The sequence below is a fragment of the Megascapheus bottae genome, chromosome 17, assembly GCF_031878675.1.
Source record: "Megascapheus bottae isolate mThoBot1 chromosome 17, mThoBot2.hap1, whole genome shotgun sequence".
Lineage (NCBI taxonomy): Eukaryota > Metazoa > Chordata > Mammalia > Rodentia > Geomyidae > Megascapheus > Megascapheus bottae.
The window spans coordinates 45,580,824-45,601,694 of record NC_143525.1 but is presented as its reverse complement, the minus strand read 5'-3'; the positions used below and the strand labels follow the sequence as shown (position 1 = coordinate 45,601,694).

General features: G+C 45.8%; 1 protein-coding gene across 5 annotated transcripts in view; it reads left to right on the top strand.

Annotated features, from left to right (window-relative positions):
• Positions 1–20,871, top strand: part of Hnf1b (HNF1 homeobox B) — a 57,277-nt gene that overhangs the window by 22,135 nt on the left and 14,271 nt on the right. For 2 of the 5 annotated variants that reach the window (XM_090351227.1, XM_090351225.1), the window contains exons 5-6: positions 13,060–13,220; positions 17,765–17,897. In XM_090351227.1, the coding sequence (XP_090207353.1) occupies positions 13,060–13,220; positions 17,765–17,897 (294 nt within the window). Of the gene's footprint in view, positions 1–13,059; positions 13,221–17,761; positions 17,898–18,018; positions 18,193–20,871 lie in introns of those variants that run through there. The other 3 variants (XM_090351226.1, XM_090351224.1, XM_090351228.1) reach the window with 2 other exon arrangements.

Below are 20,871 nucleotides of genomic sequence, written 5' to 3'. Positions count from 1 at the left end.
AAGGCAGAGAGACATGGTGGCAGTGAGTATGGAAGACTCCTACAAACCCCTGAGGGCTAATTTTCCTGGAAGCCACTTTGCTATTCTGTGAGCAAGTGTCCCTTTGCTTCTGCTCTGACCCAGCAGCGTCTATAAGAGCACACATGCTGTGTTACTTCAGCCACAGAGGAGTCACCAGCCAGAGACGACATCTTGCTAGGCACTGGGCGGGGGGGGGGGGGGGACGGGGACTCACTCCTGTAAAACTAGCTACTCAGGAGACTGAGATCTGAGGACGTTGGTTCAAAGCCAGTCCTAACAGGCAAGTCCGTGAGGTCTTCTCCTTCACGTGCAGGAGATGGTCTTTGGATGGGCATTCCCAGGGCAAAAGTTACAGGATGCTGGCCACGTGCTCACAGGAAGTCCCTTCTCAAGTTGATGCATCTGAGAAGTAAGCAATAGCTCCCTAAATTATATTTTGTTCTGGCAGCCTGACCTCGTGTATGGTCCTTTGCTTCTCTGAGTTTTTGCATTTCCCCGAGTGGGTTCTTGACAATAGTATGGTTTTGCTGCTTCTGTGTGGAAAGGATTTTCCTTTCCTTGAACTTTGATTGTCACCTAAGACATCAGAAATGACAAACACTTAAGTATTAGCAAGAGCTGCAATTCTCGAATCTCCTTCCCAGAATGTATAAAAGTCATCAGGGGAGCCTGTTACATGTCTGCGTGGCTTATGCACCCACTCACACCTATAGGATCAGAATTGTTGGGATATGGTACTGTTTGGGCCTGGAAGTTGGATACAAGAGCCGGAAGAGATTTGGAAACATCACTGGGGTTGGACATCCCTAGGCTAGAGAGAGCACATGTTCTCATGTACTGACCAGAATTCTAAATGGTTCAATTGGGAGGTAAGAGCTCTGGATTCGAATTCAGAAGACCAGAGTCACTAATAAGCAGGAGTGACCTGGAGCAAATCATTTCACTTCTTGGGGATTTGGCAATGGAGGTGTTGGATGAAAGTCTTTTAGCTCTGATGGGATATGACTTGGGGAGTGTATGTGTTTTAGCTCTGATGGGATAGGACTTGGAGAGTGTGTGTGTTGTTTCCAGTCTAGGGGTCCAGGATTTCTTGAAGTGCAGGGGGAGGTTCACCATTGTGATATTTTATTGTTAAGCTCATCATCTGCCTGCCTCCCCTCCCCTCCCTCACTCCAATCCCCATTTCAGGAACTGTGTGCTGTTAGAAGCCTTCCACCTTTATTAGGGACCATTAGAGCTTTATAGCACCAGCACATTGGGTAGGGCCAGTCACAATAAACAGATTTATACTGGGGTATAAACGAGACACCTATAACTGTTGGAGGTTAACACTTTCAGGGCCTTTGAGTGGCAGCCTACACACTCATGTCTTTGGGTCCTGTCTATCACAGGGTGCTTCTTCCCAACTGGCACCTTTTAGACTGGGTTGGCAGTGAAGCCCATTTGAGATTTGTTCAGCAAGGGCAGAAACCCTCTCAAAGGTATCTGTGGTTTGTATAACATCAGTTTTCACAGGCACAAAGTAAGTGCTTCATTTATCTCTGGGTTTGTTTTTGTTGTTGACTAGAGAGGTGGGGGAGAGAGGGAGAGGGAGTGAACTGATACTAGGCTTGAACTGAGGGCATGGGCACTGTACCTTAGGTTTTTCACTCAAGGCTGGCACTTGTACCACTTGAGACCCTTCTGGCTTTTAGCTGGTTAATTGGCAATAAGAGTCTTGTAGACATTCCTGTCCAGGCTGGCTTCAAATCCTGATCTTCAGATCTCAGCTTTCTGAGTAGCTTAGATTACAGATGGATTAAGCCACCAGCATATAACCTCTCTGGGTGTTGTATAGATGAAAAGAGAAATGAGCGGCACTGTTCCTTTTGTTATCTGAAGTCCTGCTGCCAGGTGAAATATAGGGCTTGCATTGCTTCCTATAAAGAAAAAACAAGCAGGCCTTATTCCTGTTGTGGAGACAGCCAGTGTGCTCCTGTGTATATCTGCTGAGTGGTTAGATTCTGAGCTGTATACCAGTATCTAAGCCCAACTTGGATTTCTTCATCACTGTCTGTCCAGTCCAGGCCTGGCACATGGTAATCATTCTAGAATTACATGGAATGGAGATATGTTATAGTTTCCTATCCAAATGCTTCATGTATAGATATTCAATTTTAGGGAATATTATATTTTGTTACTCAGATTTAGAGTTACGCTGAGCATAAAGGGCGGTTTGGCTTTACAAAACAATGTCACCTAGCCCCACCTCCATGAACAGTGCCAACCTAAACTTGGCAAACTAATATCTGCCACTCTTTGAATGTTTTCAAAGAGCACAGTAGAACTTTCTTCTCCCTCTCTCTACTAGCATAGTTTTCAAAACTAAGTAAAGTAGGTTTAGTCTACTCTTTTAGTCTTACCAGTGTCATGTTGTACTGGTTTCGTTCCCTTTGTATCTGTATAATTCCTTGAGCAGGCACAGAACTGGAACTCCTCTTTCTGAGTTCCCACTAAGTGAACTGGGGTCCAAACTCACTGCTAATCAGGACCATCTGGAAGGCAGACGCGCAGATGGCGAGAGCCATCAGATCTCTGGCTGCGCTCTTTGAGCACTTGCCTAAGGCTCCTGTGCTCCCAGCTACATAGAAGCCAGGCCCATCCACCTGTGCGTGCACAACACCTACTTGGTGCTCTGTGATGCCAGTACTCGTGAGCCCTTGGATGATCCCCCGCCATCTGTCATGGTGATGGTGATGGTGATGGTGGAGGTGAGGTGAATGGCGCTGCCCCACTGGCAGTGATGAAGAGGCTGAAGCTGCACAAGCAGATTCCCATAACGAGACAGCTTTGACCCTTGCCAGACTCAAAAGGATCTTGTCCCTGGGTACCACCTCCCGGTAGGGTACTACTTATGAATAGGTCCCAGGGGAAACCGTGTCATTCCCAAGGCAAGTTTATTGGCCCTTCAGTCACAATACAGATGCCTGTTTGTAAGAGCTTACTTTATGTGGGGACCCAGTGGCTCAGTCTACTGATGGCTTTATAGCCTCTCTTCCATTGCCCGGACCCACTAGGGGCATCACCATTCTCCTTGCTAGCCAAGCCCAAGGAGCCTTTGTTGCAGTCACATTATCTCTGCCTGCCCTCTCAGAGAGCTCCCCAGGGGCCAGGACACTGTCTGCCTCCACAGGCTTTTGGCCTAACCAGTGTACCATTAACCCTTCTTGGTTTTATCCTAATTTCTTTGGAGAAAAAGGCATTTCAGTTGCTCACGATGCCACATTAAACCTCCATTAATTAACCCTTTTTTCTTACCCCCCCCCCAGTGGACCCCAAACTTGGTTCTACTATGGTGAAGGTGAAGTTGCATTCTCACCTGAAATCAGAAAGCTTTACAAATGACCAACTTGGGTGAATGGAAATGAGTTAGGCCTCCAGCTTAGAGAATGCACCAGGTAGATCCCTGGATAAGAGCTGAGAGCAGAAGGCAGCCCTGAGCATACTTACCCCTAGGCCTTCAGACCTGAAAGTCTCTCCCCTCTCCCTTCTTTCTCCCCTTCTTGTTTTAAAAAGGGAGATTTGATTCCCCTCACTACCAAAAAAAAAAAAAAAAAAGATAGGCTTGGTAGCACATGCCTATAATCCCAGCTACTTGAGAGGAAGGGGCAAGAGGATCATGAGTTCAAGCCAGTCAGGGCAAGTTGGTGAGACCCTATCTCAAAAATAAATAATTGAATAAAAGAAAATGTGAGATGGAGGAAGGGAAGAAGAAAGGAACGAAGTCTAGGAGAGTGAGAGGACACGTGTATAATACAGTCACTTCTCCATCACGCAACAGACTTTATAGTGAGAGGGAGTACGGAGCTCTTCTCAATGAAGCAGGGGACGTTTATTCTCATTGACTCATTCAACAAATATTTGAGTATCTGGCCTAGGCCAGGCTCTGTACAAGGTGCTGTGGAGGCCGTAGAAAAGACAGCTGAGATCTTGACCTTGTGAGGCTTTCACTTGCATACAGGACACAGCCAAAACACAAACCCATCCAGTCACATCACACTATTACTGGGTCATGGGGAAGAGGGAGATGGAATCAGCTTGGAAATACCACACTTCCTGGATGATCCCTGGGAAGAAATAGTTTAAACAAGCTCCTCAGCTCAGAACTCCAGCTTTCTATCCTGGGTGTTGGGCACCCTTGTAAGAGACAGTGTAAAATACTGCCATGAATGAGTACCACTCAAGTTCAAGGGCCAAGCAGGGAGAATTCTTTCTCTGGCAGCAGTGGTCCTGGGGGCTGTGGTGGTCATTTCCAACCATCTGATGTTGGCTTTCAGAAACCCACTGTCTGGCAAGGACCAAGTATACTCACATTCGATGTCTATCCTTTTTCCTTCTGTATGTACCATGTTTTCAAGAGCTCAGTGCTGGCTGTACACTGATGCTTTTGATGGTAGACTGTGTTGTGTGTTCTGTTCTCTCTCTTTCCCTCTCTCTCCCTCTCAGTCACAATTGCTTGGGTTTTTTTTTAAAATAAGAAAACCAGTTTGTGGGCTTCCCTGAAGTATCACTCAACTTTTTACTCCTTGAGTCAAGAATGTTTACCGTCCCCCTGCAGATCTGTCTGTGTTTCTCCTTTCGTGTGAATTGGACTCTATCTAAGTCCATTTCCACTCTAGGATCCAGCATTGAAACCAACCCAATGTTTAAACTGCTTTCATCTTCCCCCAGCTTCTTACTCCCAGCCTTTCAGATTTTTAATCCTCTAAACCCTTGGCAAATATTCCCCCTCTATCCTCCGAGCGAAATATTATAAAGAACTGGTGGCACAAAAAATAGAAAGTAAAAATCCTGCATTGCACAAATGAGGAAACTGAGGCACTAATGCTTATTCATTTGAACGCTTTCATTTCTGAAGCTCCCAGCTCCAAGTCTAGGAATTGTTCACATTCTTTTAACTCCCAATAAATATCTCAGAAGTTCACCACGGAATCATTTTTGTTTCTCTGGCAATGTGCAGACAGAGACAGAGAGACTCATGTTGGCGGCGGGGAGAGGTGGAGGAGAATTATCAGGGTATGGTCCTGGCTCAATCCCTCCCTAGTAGAAGATGGTGGCTTGGTAGGAAAACGGTTCTCTCTAGCCATCCCTTTATGGCTATGGCTGCTGCTTTTTGAAAGAGCTTCCTCCTTGGAGTGCTGGCTCCCTCCTACCTGGCTCAAGGGGTTGGGCTGTGCGCTGCATGAGGTTAGGAACACAGGGGAAGAATGTGTGTGACAGAACCCTGGCCGGTTGAGTAATGTTTACTCTGCTGGTGGCTGGGGACGCTCGCTCCTGCTGGCAGAGGTCCACCAGCCGGAGGAACATTCCTGCATTATCAGGGATGGGAGATTGGCTTTGAAATGTCAAGGGTGAAGGCATCCCACCAGTGCGTGTACAGTTCACAGACCCCCGTGAAGGGAGCCCCTCCAGTTTCAGTGCTCCTACACTGCCTAAGACTCCGCAGCCCTCCACGTTTACAAGAGAATTATTCTGGACATGGCTTCCCGGATGGCATTGCTTTTCTGTTTATCTCATATTTTGTCTCCCAGAATTTTGTCTCCTAATGGTTTGCTGGCAGGTTTGGTTTTGTTTTTTTCATTTGTCATTGTAGCATCTAAGACTCGGGAGTCTATATGCCTGTTTTACAAAAAGCCAGGCCAAGGCCCAAATCTTGGCTGATGGAGAATCTTCAGAGAATTAGGACAGGCAGAGAGGAAGATGAAGAGGGGAGAAATGCCTGATATAGTAGTGTGTACTATCGCCCTGGCTACTCAGTAGATAGAGACAGAAATAGGAGGATCACAGTTCCGGACTGATCTCTGGCGTGAAGGTGAGATCCTATATGAAAAAGAGAGGAAAAGAACTACGGGTGTGGCTCAAGTGATAAAGTGCCTGACCAGCAAGTCCAAGGTCCTGAGTTCAAATCCCAGTATCATCCAAAAATATCTATCTGGAGGCTAGAGATGCATTGATCCACGAATTGTGGCTATCCTAGTTAGTTTACAAAAGCCCTTAAGAAAGCTGGATTGGTTATTTGAGACCATACAAGTTGAAGTCATAAGCACTTAAAGTGCTTCTGAAGTGTTTCTTAATGTTGCCCTGAGATCCTCTCTGAGGTCTTCCTGTCAGACAGTTGTATTTGTCTTTAAACACATGCACATTTGGTTCTGTACAGTCCAATATATGCATCCTAAAAACCACTACCCTTTGCTAAATTGAAGCGGGGGAAGGAAAGAAGGGAAAAAAGGGGGGAAGAAGCTGCAGGGCAAGTTAGAAGACACTCAATAAAAAGCTCACCAGGGACCAGTAGTGTGGCCTAGTGGTAGAGTACTTGCCTAGCATGCACGAATCCTCAGTACCACATAACAGAAAAAGCCAAAAGTAGTTCTGTGGCTCAAATTGCAGAGTACTAGCCTTGAGAAAACTCAAAGACAGTGCCCTAATCTCAAGCTCAAGCCCCAGGACTGGCAAAAAAAAAATACCAGTGACATGTTTTTAAAAAACAATCATTCAGTTATGCACTGGTGGCTCAAACCTACAATCCTAGGTACTCAGGAAGCTGAAATCTGAGTATCACAGTTCGAAGCCAGCTCGGGCAGAAAAGCATGTGAGACTCTTACCTCCAATAAATGAAAACTAGAAAACTAAAAAAGTAGAGTTGTGGGTCAAGGTGGTAGATTACTAGTCTTCAACAACAGTAACAACAACAAAAGCTTAGGGACAGCATCCAAGGCCTGAGTCCAAGCCCCACAACCAACCAACAATAATAATAAGCATCGAGTAAAACATTAGCAGAGATTGTATAAGAGTTAAAAGGTTAAGAAGTGCATTAATACTGTCCAAAAGTAAATGTGACGCCCACAGAGGTGGGTGTCAGCAGGGTTACAGGCTGTGAGTTAGTGTAGGTGGTGGACGGAGGATTCTCGAGATCAGAGGAATGTCAGGACTCCAGATGGTTATGGAAGAGTGTCCATGGTGACAGGCAGATGCGACAGGTCTGTCCATGTGCACACACAGTGCATTCTGGATACTCCTGCCACGCCTCGTGCAGCTGGATGCCGATTTCAGAACTCACCTGGTGTTTCTCAGAAGTGGAATTCACGTAGCTTTCAAGGATTCCCTAATATAGTAGTGGAATCAGAGCAGATCTACACTTTCAGTACAATTGATGCTGCGGAGTTGACTGTATTTTCTCCCTCTGCTGAAAGGGACACTTCTTGTTCTCTGGCATATATACCCAGAGCAGCTGAGGCCTCGTTCCTCCATTCAGCAGATAGTCACAGCTCCACGTGTTCTGCTGGACTAGGATATGACAATGACTAAAAGCCATCTCTTCCTTTTAAGAAGGAGAAGTAAACATATCAGAATACAGGGTGACCCACTCCTGCTCTAAGAGTCACTAGAGCACGTAAAGTACAAAAGATAGAGGGTTTAACTACAAGGATGAACCAAGAAGAGTTACCCAGCGAGGCAAGCACAGGGATTACATGCCTCTTATCTTATGTGCTTGGAAAGTGGAAATAAGTAGATTGCAGTCCAAGATAAATCCAAGCCAAAATACATAAATAAATAACCCTATCTCAACATATGAACTCAATGTCATGCTGCACATGTGTAATGCTAACCATGTGGGAGCTAGAGGTATGAGATTCATAATGTGAAAAACCTGCCTGGGCAAAATAAATAAATAAACAAACAAACAAACCAAGAGAACCTACATGAGAAATAATGAAAGGGAAAAAAATCTGGGAGTATGGCTCAAGTAGTAGAGTACCTGCCTAGCAGGTGTGCGTCCCTGGGTTAAAGAACAAAACATTTTTTTTGCCAGTCCTGGGCTTGGGCTCAGGGCCTGAGCACTGTCCCTGGACTTTCTCAAGGCTAGTGCTCTACTACTTGAGCCACAGCACCACTTCTGGATTTTGCCACATATGTGGTACTAAGGAATCGAACCTGGGTCTTCGTGCATGCTAGGCGAGCACTCTACCACTAGGGACAAACCCCTAGCCCAGAACAAAACATTTTTTAAAAAAATTCCCAGAGGAAATGACATTTAGTCCTCTTCCGAGATATGACTTGGAAAAGAACTTTGCAGAGAACTACATAGAGGTTGCAGAAACCAGGTACACAGCAGAGATGTGGGAGAGAGGCAGCTCTGTGACCAGGCCATGTGGAATGTGGTAAGGAAAAGTGAAGCAAGGAAAGCTGTAGTCGGGCACAGAGGTCCAATTCTGCCAGTCTCAGGTGTTGGAGCTTTTCCAGGAAGCAGTGAGGAGGACAGTGATACATATAATTCTGTTTCTGAAAGGAACGACAAGCTGTGGTGTCCATTCTTCAAGTAGGAACAGCTGTTACATTTAGAGCATCTATTTAGCATAGCCTGGGTATTGTCACATCCATGAACTCATTTAGTCACTTTCCCAGCAACCTAAGAAGTAGATATATTAAAACTGAAAGAAAACACATCTAGTTCAATGCTGGTGGCTCATGCCACTAGCTATTCAGGAAGCTAAGATCTGAGGATCACAATTCAAAGCCAGCCTGGAAAGAAGAGTCCATGAGACTCTCTTATCTCCAATTAACCACCAAAGGCTGTGGCTCAGGTGGTAGAGCCTTGAGCAAAAGTGCTCAGAGACAATATCCAGGCCCTAAGTTCAAGCCCCAGGATCAACACACACACACACACACACACACACACACACACACACACACACACACACGAGAGACAGAGAGACAGACAGAGAGACAGGCAGGCAGGCAGGCAGGCAAGCAAACAGATGGACTAAGAGAACTGAGACATAGAAGGCTTAATTACACACTGCCAAGGAGCCAGGATTTAAACCCAGGTCCTCTGGCATCTGAACTTGCGCATTTTTGTACCCCACTGTGGCCCTCATTTCAAGTATTCTTCTGAATTTGTGAACCACTGTGGACCTCTTCTTATAACATGAACACTTTCTTTGGTGCATCCACCCTCCACCCCTGCCAGTCACCTCGCACTGCACCCCCCATCCCTGTCTCCTGTGGCACTCCTCTCAGAGCCCAGCTACCCTTCCCCAAGGAGCATCAGCAGGACAGGATGCAGGGACAGGATGCAGGCAGAGTCCAGCTGATGATCTGCCTCCAGCCGAGCTCTCTGACCCTCGCTGACCACAGCTCCTGTCCCATGATGAGCAGTCCTAGAGTGAGGAGATGACAAAGCTGTGGCCAAAACAGCAATGCCCCAATTCCCACACAAGATGCCATCCCTTAGCCAGAAGTACCCTTGTCTTCAGCAGAAGGATTCCCCTTGTATTTCTTACATAACCAAGTTGTACTGGGGAAAAGCCTTGGGCTTTGCCGCCCAGAGTTTAACTAATGATTCTGGCTCTCTCCTACCCTGCTCCCTTGTGAAGGAGGCTTTTGTGTCCTGCAGATATCTTTGGTTAGTTATTTCTAAATAAATAATCGTGGAGCCTGTGCTAGGGAAGGAGCCTCCCCAGTGACCCATATTTGATTGTCAGAGGGCTGTCCCTTTTCCTGCAGCCAAATTAAATAGGCTAAATCCAGAGACTGTTTGGTTTGAGAGTGAATCGATGATGGGCACAGGCTGAGCGGTGAGCCACGGCTGACCCTCCCTGCATTATCACCACTTGCTTGGGAGCAGGACATCTTGGGGGGAGGTAAAGAGCGGGTCAAGGAGTCAGGAAAGGCAGGTGAGAACCAGGATGAGATCCAGATCCTCCACAAAGAAGGGCTAGCTGGGTAGTAACCAGGCCTCCACTCGTGTTGCTTGAGGGGCAATGCATCAATGATTCTGCCTGAGCTGATCATCAGGATCCTGCCTGAGCCAGGATCCATTCTGTCTCCATTCAGAACTTAGGATCTGCCCCACGTTGTCTAGAATCCCAGGGCCTGCCATATTAGCTGCATGGGAAAGATGTTCTTGCTAATCCCCAAATAGCCCTGTTGAGGATCTATTCTCTCCCTTTTATGAAAGGCTCAGAAAGGGTTAACAATTTTCCCACGATCACACATCTATTAAGAACAAGGAAAGCTGAGATGCGAAGGCTGTAGTTTCAGGCCAGCCTAGAGGGAAAAAAAATGCTTGCAAACCTGCATGTTGACAGAAAGAAGCTAGGCGTGATGGCATACGCCTACCGTACAGCTTTAGCAGGAATCTTAAATAGAAAGATGGTGGTCCAGATGCAACCTGGCAAAAAGGAAGAACCTTCTCTCACAGTAACCAGTGGAAAAAGGACTGGAGATGTTGCTCAGTGATAAGCCAAGTTCCTTTCTAAGAGTGAATGGCCCTAAGTTCAAACCCTCCAATACCTCAAAAAAAGGAAGGGCGGGCTGGGAGTTTGGCCTAGTGGTAGAGTGCTTGCCTAGCATGCACGAAGACCAGGGTTCAATTCTTCGGTACCACATACATAGCAAAAAGCCAGAAGCGGTGCTGTGGCTCAAGTGGTAGAGCCCTAGCCTTGAGAAAATCCAGGGACAGTGCTCAGGCCCTGAGCCCACGCCCAGGACTGGCAAAAAAAAAAAAAAGGGAAGGACAAGATTGGAGCCTAAGTTTATCTAGTTCTCGACACCATACTCTTCCCATTGCCCCTTATTGCTAGAAAATTCTTTTATTGACTGGAAATCTGCGTCCTTTTTTTTAAAATTGGATTTACCTCTGCCTTTGGAGAGTCTTCTGCCTTCATATGGTCCAAATCTCTTTCTTCTACATACATCCTATTGAACTATTAGAAGATCCTGGGAACCCTATGCCACTGAGAGTGGCGAGGAGGACCTAACAAGCCAATGGGAAGTGGTAGAAGATGGTAGATGGAGCTGTAAAACCGCAGAAGGCAGACAGGATGAGGGTAGAGCTGCTGATGAGGTAGAAGCCTTGCCCCCTTTAACTTCATGGCTTCTGTTCTTCAAAAAACGTAGTCCCTTGGTCCAAGAACCATTGAATTCCAGTGTTAAAACCACTCCCACCAGCAGCCCTTTGACCAAAGCAACCAATAGAAAAGCCCATAGTAGCAGCATCAAGCCACATCCCCATCTAACAAGTTGATCTTGGTGATTTGAACTGTTTTAGTTAGGCACCAGTGTTTTACATCTATAATCCAGCCATTCAGATTCAGAGTATCACAATTCAAAGCCAATCTAAGCAGAAAAGTCTGTGAAACTCTGCCTCTAAAATAACCAGCAAAGAGCAGAGCTGGAGACATGGCTCAAGGAATAGCATGCCACCCTAGCAAGCAAGCTGAGTTGAAAAAAACTCTACCTTAGCATTTGTTTTTGTTCTCTGCTCCCCTGCTCCCAGCCCTCCTAAACTGTAGGTCATAACAGTGTTGGATAATGTCTTTAAGAGAATCTTGGGGAAACTGATGAGTCTTTCTTTGGTAAATTTTAGCTTAGTGAATCATGTAGGCAGCTGGGCATGGCAACTTTCCTGGCTGGCACAAGAGGAGATGTTGTAGCCTTCCCTGGAAGGTGTGTTAGGAGGCAGGACAGGGGATGGTTCACCTTGGAAACTGGACAAAAAGAGAGCAGCAGTCCGAGTTGGCCCATTCCTCCAGATGATTCCAGGCCAAGTCTCCTCCTCTAAACTTTTCCCATCATATCCAAAGCAACCCCCCCAAGCATTGTGTGTGTGTGGATGTCCCCAAATAGCTCCAGTCTTCTGGGCCTTTTCATAGGCACTCAAACAGGACTTTCAGGATTTTCTTCTACAAAGTGGTTTTGTTTTTGGGTTTTGGTTTATTTGTTTTTTGGCTTCCTTCAGCCCCTCAGTGTCTGTCCAACACACAAGGCTATCAACAAGGTTGGTTCTCCTCTACCTTGTATACCAAACTGCAGTGGGTCCCTAAATAACCACCTCTGCCCCCCTGTGCTGCTTGCTTCACCCATCTTAGATGAATCCTTCTCATGCTCCATTACTCTGGTAGTCAGCCAAATGGGACCCCATCAACTGCGAGTCCCAGGGCCAAACCCCGCTAGCTGCCTGTCCCCCCCCCCAACCCCCTATTTCTATCCTGTGTGGCCTATGTCTCAGCTTTCGTGGATTGGCCAAAACTGGTACCCAGAACTGATTGCCTAAACTCAGGGCTCTCACAAGGGTCACAGGACAAGTGCATTTGTGTTGAATGCTTCACACCTCATACTTGGTGGCCCCACATCGCAGAAGCCAGGGAAGCATTTCTAGGAGGTTTTTTGAAAAATAAAATACTCCAGCAGTAATAAAAGGCCAATCTCAAATTCCAAATTGTAGCAAATCTGCACTGAAGTGCAGGGTGTGTTCATTCAATGAAAGTGTGCTAAGTAGATGCTGGCAGTTCACGCCAGCGGGTTGGCTACTCAGGAGGCTGAGATCTGAGCATCTGTGTCTGAAGTGGTAGAATGCCAGCCTTGACTGAAAAAGCTAAGGCACAGTACCTAGGGCTCTGAGTTCAAGCCCCAGTACCAATACACAAAAAAGTCTATTGAGCCAGGCACTGGTGGTGCATGCCTATAATCCTAGCTACTCAGGATGCTGCGATCTGAGGATCAGGGTTCACAGCCAGCCTGGGTGGGGAAGTCCGTGAGATGCTTATCTCCAACTAACCACCAGAAAACCAGAAGTGGTGCTATAGCTTAATGTGGTAGAGCGGTGGTGGCGCTGTGGCTTAGCATGGTAGAGCAGTAACCTTGAGCTGAAGAGCTCAGGGACACTGCCCAGGCCCAGAGTTCAAACCCCATGAGGGACCAAAAAAAAAAAAGTCTGTTGAGTGGTTACCAGGTGCCAAGGTACTGAGGCTACATCAATGAGCAAAAGAAGACAGATCAAAAGGTACTACCCTTATAAAGCTTGAAATCTTGAATTACATTAGAGTCCATGCCACTGTTACCCTTAGAGAAAGACAGCTGGTATTTCCTGTTGGTAGGCAGGGGAAGAGAAAGAAACTATTTTTTTGTCATCCAGCCTTGAAAACAAGGGACACTGAGTCAGTGTTCCAGGGCCCTGGTGACACTAATGTTCTCTATTGGGTTCATGTTGTTTTGCAGGAGTTCGCTACAGCCAGCAGGGAAACAATGAGGTCACTTCCTCTTCAACAATCAGTCACCATGGTAACAGCGCCATGGTGACCAGCCAGTCAGTTTTACAGCAAGTCTCCCCAGCCAGCCTGGACCCCAGCCACAATCTCCTCTCACCTGATGGTAAAATGGTGAGTACACCTGGGCCATTGTAGCTGGGGAGCTGATAAGATAAGAGGCAAAACAAACACAACTTCTCACAAGGCCTGCCTCAAACAATGAACCATTGTAGCCCCACCAGGGAAAATGGGGGCTGTCCAGAGTTGGAACGGAAAGGTAGGCTGGTGACCCAGCCTTTGGCGGGTAGAAGAGGTGTTCGGTTTGAACCTAGCCAATAAATCTGACAGAGCTCTGCTCTCATTTTATTGATTGAATGCCTCATAAAGGAGCAAGCCGGGTGGGACGCTGTTTGTTTTGGGGCTGCCAGTGACATTTGTGTTGATAAAATGTTCATTCATCCCTTGGCTCCAAGACCTCCAAAGCCAGTTTTGTTGTATTTTGTTTTCCCCTTAACCTAGAGAATACCCCACTTTGAGACAAGTCCCTTCTTTATCCCTTCCCCTTGGTATTGGGGAAAAAAGCCATCAGTAAGACAGAATTCAGTGGATGACAGGACAGAAGCTTCCAGAACTGAAGGAGACGGCCCGTGCAGGTCCCACAAAATGGCAGGCAGGGTGGGGCAGTGCTTAGAGGGTGAGAAACCCCGACTTTGATGTTACAAAGACCTGCTGTTCACTACTTAGTGGTGTAACCTTGGGCAGGTTGCTGAACTACCTCTTTTCCTCATCTATAAAATGGGGTAACAGCAGTAGGGTTCTGGGGGATGAGGTTAAGCAAGACATTTGTTCAGCACGGTAAATAGTTCATGAACAGCAGTGTTGTTTTGTTCACGTCAATGTCGTTCCTATTAATGCAGCCCAGAACTACCACCAAAACCAACTGTAAACTTAGCCCACTTGCTAAGCTTCTTAGACTTTCCAAGGTGAGGGACCTTGTAGGACAACAGAAGGGTTACGCTAATCAGCAGGGAAGGGTAGGAAATGGAAAACTTGATTCTTTGGGTCATGCTCCGTTTCTGGGGTGGGAGGAGTAGAAGGTGGAGTCACACATGTTCCCGCAAGGTGTCTGCCTCCCAGGCCCTTGGGGGCCAGAGTGGGGGGAGGGCAGAGAGCAGATGCCATTCTAGGCCTTGGGGTGTGTGTGTGTGTGTGTGTGTGTGTGTGTGTGTGTGCAGCACAGGAATAGCAAGTGAGTCACAGGTGATCAAGTCTCCAGATCCCTGGAGGAAAACAAAAAATAGTTCCTCAGCAGAACATAGCCCAGCCAACTCTAGTTTCAGGGGGACCTGAGCTGGCTGACCTGGTATGAGTCCTTGCAAACAAATGAAAGGGCACTTGCTGGAAGGCTTTTTGTAGCCCCTGCCCTGCACTCTCCCCCACCCCACCATCCCATAGGAAAGATCTTTCTTCCGGAAGAACAATTTATGTCACCTACCTTGTGAGAGGCACCAGCAAGTCTTTATGATTTCTCAAGAGAGTCATGTCAAGTCCCAAACAAATTAGAGTTAAGCATTATCCAAGCTTCTATTAAAAAGGGGGGGGATGAGGGGAGGCTGGTGGCAGAGATCTCCACTTCCTTCTAAGTCTTGGGCAGGGGATGTGGCTCAGTGACATTTGGCTAGCATGTGTGAGGTCCTAGGTTTGAGTCTCAGCATATACATACATACATACATACAGACAGACAGACAGACAGACACACACACACACACACACATACATCCCAGTCGCAGCACCTACATACATACTTAAATAGATAAATCCCAATCTCAGTCTTTTAACTTCTTGAGTGACTCTGAGCTCTCCTGCTCCTCTTCTAAGAGGCAGTTTGCTGCACTCATACCCTGGCTGCTCAAACACTGCCTGCAGACATACTTTTTTTCGTTCTTATGTTCTGCTCTGCAACATCCTAAATGGGAAGTCTATTATTAGACTGATGATTGACCAAACCAACACACATCAGCGTTAGCAAACATCTGGAGGCTTGTTTGCAGGGACCAGCTTCATGCTTGTCTCCAACACACTGCCTTGTAGGTTATGTCACTGTCACTGGATGCCCGAAATTCAAGAATCTGTTCTCTGTTAATGGATAACAAGGTCATCATAGATCTTGATCCACCAAGGCAAGAGTGGACTAGAAAGGAAAAGGACCAGAGGGTCCAGGCCTGGGTGCACTAAGGTAGAAAAATAGTTTCTCAATTTTCATCTGTACAACGGGAGGGGTGGGAAATTATCCACGTCATAATGTTGCTTGTGAGGGTTTGTAGCTCAGCCCTTTGTGGGGGGGTAAGCGAGTTTTCAGTAGGATACACTCTGAAACCTTCCCCCAGGGGTCGGTATTGCAAATAATGTGCCACCATCCATTTGAGTTCTTCCAGTGGAAAAGCAGAAAGCTATTCCAGTGCCAGGAACCCTGGCTCTTTGCCAAAACAGTATGCTCTGATAAAAAGCTAGCCAAATTGAGGACTGCAATCTGTATATGTCTGTAGGTTGATTTCTTTTTTGAACATCGACTGAATATTTTCACAGTATTAAGCAGAAGGACCTAGAGGTGAAAAACTTAAAGCCTTAGGGAAAGGCTGTCAAGTATTACTATTATTATTTTTAACTCGAAGGCTAGCACTTGGATACTTCTTTTTTTTGCCAGTTCTGGGGCTTGAACTCCAGGCCTGGGCACTGACCTTGAGTTTTCTCGAGGTTAGCACTCTACCACTTAAGCCGTAGCATCAGTTCCAGCTTTTCTATGTATTCGGTACCAAGGAAATGATGTTACCAGGGCTTCGTGGATGCTAGGAGAGCACTCTACAACTAGGCCAAACTCTAGGACCAGAAATACTTCTGAATTCCTCTAAATTTCAGTTTCCTTGTGTGAAAGACAGATAACATCATGGGTTAGAAGGAACATAAAGGAATTTTTTTAAGGGTAAGGGAAATCTAAAGGGGAGTGTTAATAACTCAGACCTCAGACCACCCCTCCCCATTATCACGTAACCGTCACTACTGTATCTCTGGAAACCCCTTAGTTCACCAGTCCTGGAGACTCATGGAGAATAATGAATGCTTTTTAGAGCAGGAGGTGGCTTGGTCAAGGTTGTCCAAACATAGTTAAGTGGCTAGATTTAAACTCCAGGAGAACTGGGTGTGAATTGGAGCTTCCTCATGTACGAGTCAAGGCCTAGTCTTAGTGCTTCTGAGAATCAGCTTCCTAATCTGTGATGCAGGGATGTCATAGTTCTCTTCCTAATCTGTGATGGAGGGATGTCATAGTTCTCTTACACACTTTGTACTCTCTTTCCTATCTGTGCCATCATGGATTGAGGACAATTAACAGAAGCAGTTTATAAGCTCTAAAGGCAAACACATTTAAATTGATATCTACATTTCTGCTGTCCCATCAAAATGCAAATGTTAAAATGGCAGAGAGCTGACCAGTCCTTCACTGACTTTCTCCAAACGGCAGCATTACCCCCACCAATTCAGTCTAAGGACAGGTCACTGCTTTTTTTTTTTTTATGACTCTGACATTTTGAAAAACAAGTCCAGCAAACAGGCTGGTTCTCTCTTGTTTGATGTGGCCAGAATTCCTTCTTGGTCATGTGACCTCTAACTCATTTCTTGATGCTCATTTAAAAAACACAAACAAACCTGTTTGGTTTTTTTTTTTCCCCTTTCTTTTTTTTCAAATTAACCTTGGAAACTATGAGTTGACCAAAAGGGTGGAGCTGGGGTGGAAAATAGTGTCTTACTAGTATTGGTGTTAAAACTAGAATCTGAAGAGCTCTAGGCAGGGAAAAATGGGAAGAAAAAGGAGCTGAAGGATGGATCTCCTAAGGCCTCAACAATGTCTGAGAGTTTCTTTAGATTGAACAAATCCTTGATGAATAAAATTTTAGAAATTGTATTAAAAAGATAAATAGTAAACTATCACAGATAAAAAGGAAGCGTGTAAAATAGCTCCATTCTGTAACTAGTAGGAAGATAGAGGGAGAGATAAAAACTTGGGCTCTAGGGTCTGACAGACCTGGCTTGAATCACAGGAGTACCATTTACTAGTTTCAGAGTCTTCGGCAGGATTTACATCTACTCTGAGCCTCAGCTTCCCATCTCTAAAATGGGAAGGACAGAAGTATGGCGTCATAGGTCTGTCTTGAGGTTTACGAGTTAACTGAGTGAGCACTTCCTGTGCACAGGAGCCAAATCCACTGTCTAGCAAATCCCAGGGCATTTCTTCAGTCATTATTTTTAGCACTTATGTATCTCAAATATCAATAATACAGAAATTAGAAAAGCAGAGCAGAAGACACACAGTGACAATCACACGATACATATGTGCAGAATTCTGAGGCGAGCTGTTAACTCCAAGATGATAAATACAAGTACTGTGAGGACAAGGAATATGCCTATTTTACTTGCTGCTCTCCCTTCAGCATCTAGAACAGTGTCTGCTACAGTGGGTCTTGGATGAATGGACAGATGGACAGGTGGGTGGATGAGTGAATATATGAATGAATGAATGAATGAATGAATGAATCGGTGCTGAGGAAGGCTAAATGCCATTCTGCAAACTGCCCTTTGTGGTTCTGGTCAGTCCTATTCATGCTGCTCTTATTTTCCAGCAGATATCAGTCTCAGGAGGAGGTTTGCCTCCAGTCAGCACGTTGACCAATATCCACAGCCTCTCCCACCATAATCCCCAGCAGTCCCAGAATCTCATCATGACGCCTCTCTCCGGAGTCATGGCCATTGCACAAAGTAAGTTCTAGTGAATGATGAGAAGCAAGTCAATATGATATTTTTTTAAGAGACGATTTTGTACTCGTGGATTCGATTTCACTTCATAAGTTCTTATTTCTCTCCACTCAACAATATTTAGACTGTTCAGCCTGAAACAAGAGACCATTTTGGAATGGATTGGAATCCTGTCCAAGTTGACTAGCTGTGCAGCTGGAGTCAAATTACTGAACCTTTATATGAGGCGCAACGTCCTTATTTATAAAATGGGTACTTGCAGCCATCAAAATGACATGAAAGAACAACATATCTGTAAATTCAGAAAGCGTGGCTATTCGTAATATGCAGCTTATCCCTTTGTCTTGTGTTACTTCTTATTCCTAAGTTTGTGACACATTTGTCCCAGGAGGGTCTTTGTATTGGTGAAGACAGAGGAAGGCATTTGAAGGGCATTCCTTCTGAACTTTATGTTGCAGACTAGACTTCTTTAGCTAATTGGTGCACCCATGATGGGAGACACCAGTGCTGGGGTGTCTTTTGAGGTTGGAAAACTCTTAATGACAAATAGAGGCTTTTCCCACATGACTGAATACAGGGTGATGGATGGCATTCCTCCAGCTCCCGGAGGCTGGCTTATTCTAGCACAGGTCAGCCATTTTTGGACATAGCAAGGCTGAAGCATAACTGTGGATGTCTCTGTGAAAAGTTCAATGTTGAAGAGTATAGTTGCAGCTTTACCATGAGAGCTCCGGCCACGCCATTGTTTCTCAAGACTCTCATTGTGACCCTTACAAGTATTTTTGAGTGTTTTTGACATGACTCTGGAAAGATCTAGAGGGTACATCTATCTTTTTTTTTTTGCCAGTCTCAGGGCTTGAACTCAGGGCCTGAACACTTTGGGCTTTTTCAAGGCTAGAGCTCTACCACTTAAGCCAAAGCACCACCTCGGGCTTTTTCTATGTATGTATTACCAAGGAATTGAACCCAGGTCTTCGTGCATGCTGGGCAAGCACTCTACTACTAGGCCACACTCCTAGCCCTCTTTTTTTTTTTTTGTCTCATGGTCCCCTTTACCTATCTTGTGTCCAGTATTTATGTTGATGCCCCTCTTTGTCTGGTCTTGTGTTTTGCTTTCCTGCCCTTCTGTCTCTAAATCAGTTGTAACGACATAGGAACTCAGATGACCTCTGAAGAAAAGGACTCATGTGTCCGGGGATCATATTGAGTGATTGTCTGTCTCTCTCCTGATTCTTAACTCCTGGGAAATCACATTCTGTATATATTTCTTCATGGGGGAAATTTAGACAATTCACAAAACAAAAATTATTTTTAACCTTTAAAAAATGTTCTTTAAGTGAGTGATACAAAAGGATTTCAATTCAACATAATCAGTTTAGGAGTCCAATGCAGCTTATCAATATAACCCCTTTCATGGTTCTCCTCCACCTCTCCCAACCCTACCTAGCCCTTCAAGTTATTACCTACTTTGAAATATGTTAAATCTACTTTCTTTTCTCTAGGCCATCTAGTACCTGGACACGAGTCACAAAACAAATTCCAGGGTTTGGGCTAAGAATGAGATAGGATAGCTGAACCTCCTTTGCCTGCCTTCTGAAAGATTTAACTAGAAGCTTGTGTAGATGAAAGACCCCTTGGCCTTATTTCTACAGCCAAAGCCATATACACTGTCTCACTTGCTTCATGTATATTGGTTTAGGTATTTTCTGAACTAAACATCCCACTGGGGCCATTCCACCTTTTCCAGTTGTGTTCTTCCTAATGCCTTCCATCCTACATGTCTACAATTCACAGTGCTATCCTCCACCAGAGGGGCAGTGCCAGACTGCACCCTGACCACAGGAACATGCGTGTGGGTGGGTGGGAAGTATGGTGGGCAGGGCATCGAGGATAGGGTTATCCTGAAACGTGGCTCTTCCCCAGAGAGAGTCAGGATAGACGGCGGTTTACAGCAACCTCATTCAGCCTGGATCAGTACTGCAGGCTCCCTGCTGGGCTCAGGATAAATGACTTATCAGTGTCCAGTCCTCATTCTCTGTGCAGCTTGCAGTAGATGTTCTTAAGCAGGATTTGTGTCCAGAAAACAGAAGAGGGCAAGAGTCACATACTTTGGGGGTTAGAATGACATCAGAGGCGCTTAGTCCTGGAACTGAGGCATCGGTTGAACATAAGATTCCCAGACCCCACCTTAGAATGACCTGACTCATTAAGTCTTGGGTGGGACCCAGGAATGTGTATTTCTTTCACCCTACCTCCCTTTATGAGACTGTGTAGCTCCTGATCTTCCTGCCTCTGCCTCTCGAATATTTCTATTCCTGCTCTTTCTCTCTTCCCCTTTCCCTTCCTCCTTCCCCTTTCCTCCCCCTCTGCCCCTCCTCCCTCCTCCTCCTCCTCCCTTACTATCCCTTCTTTAGTTCTCCCTCCTCCTCCTCCTCCTTCTTTCTTTTTTACTACAGAACGTATGTTTTTTACATGAGTTCCCTCCAGATGGCTCATGTGTATTTCAGAACTATGTTCTCAAGTATAAACTGCTCTAGGCGCATGAGTTTGCTTTTCCCAAGCAGCAGTGACCATGGGCTCTTGGGAAAACCGTAGATCCATGAGGGTTCCTGGGAAGGAGAGACCATAAAGAAGGCTGGCAAAGGAATCAAGACTTGAGGATAGAGGAAATCACGAGCTGAGGAAGCTATCGGAGTCTCACTCCCCGCCCCCCAACCCGTAAGGAGAGAGCTTGGAGAAGATATTTATCCCTTCTTTGCTGTCTGCTCTTGGTCTTGTCTTTTAGATTGCTGATAAAGGTATCAGCTAACAGAAAGGAGACAATTGTTGAGGACTCCACTATCTCCATTGAAGATTTCCCACAATCCCCTTACGGAAACCCTCTCCCTTTTCTGAAAGGCCCACCTATGCCCCTTATGCATCCACCCGCCACAGATCTTTTTCCGGACTTCCTTCCTCATCCCATTCTTCCCCTTAC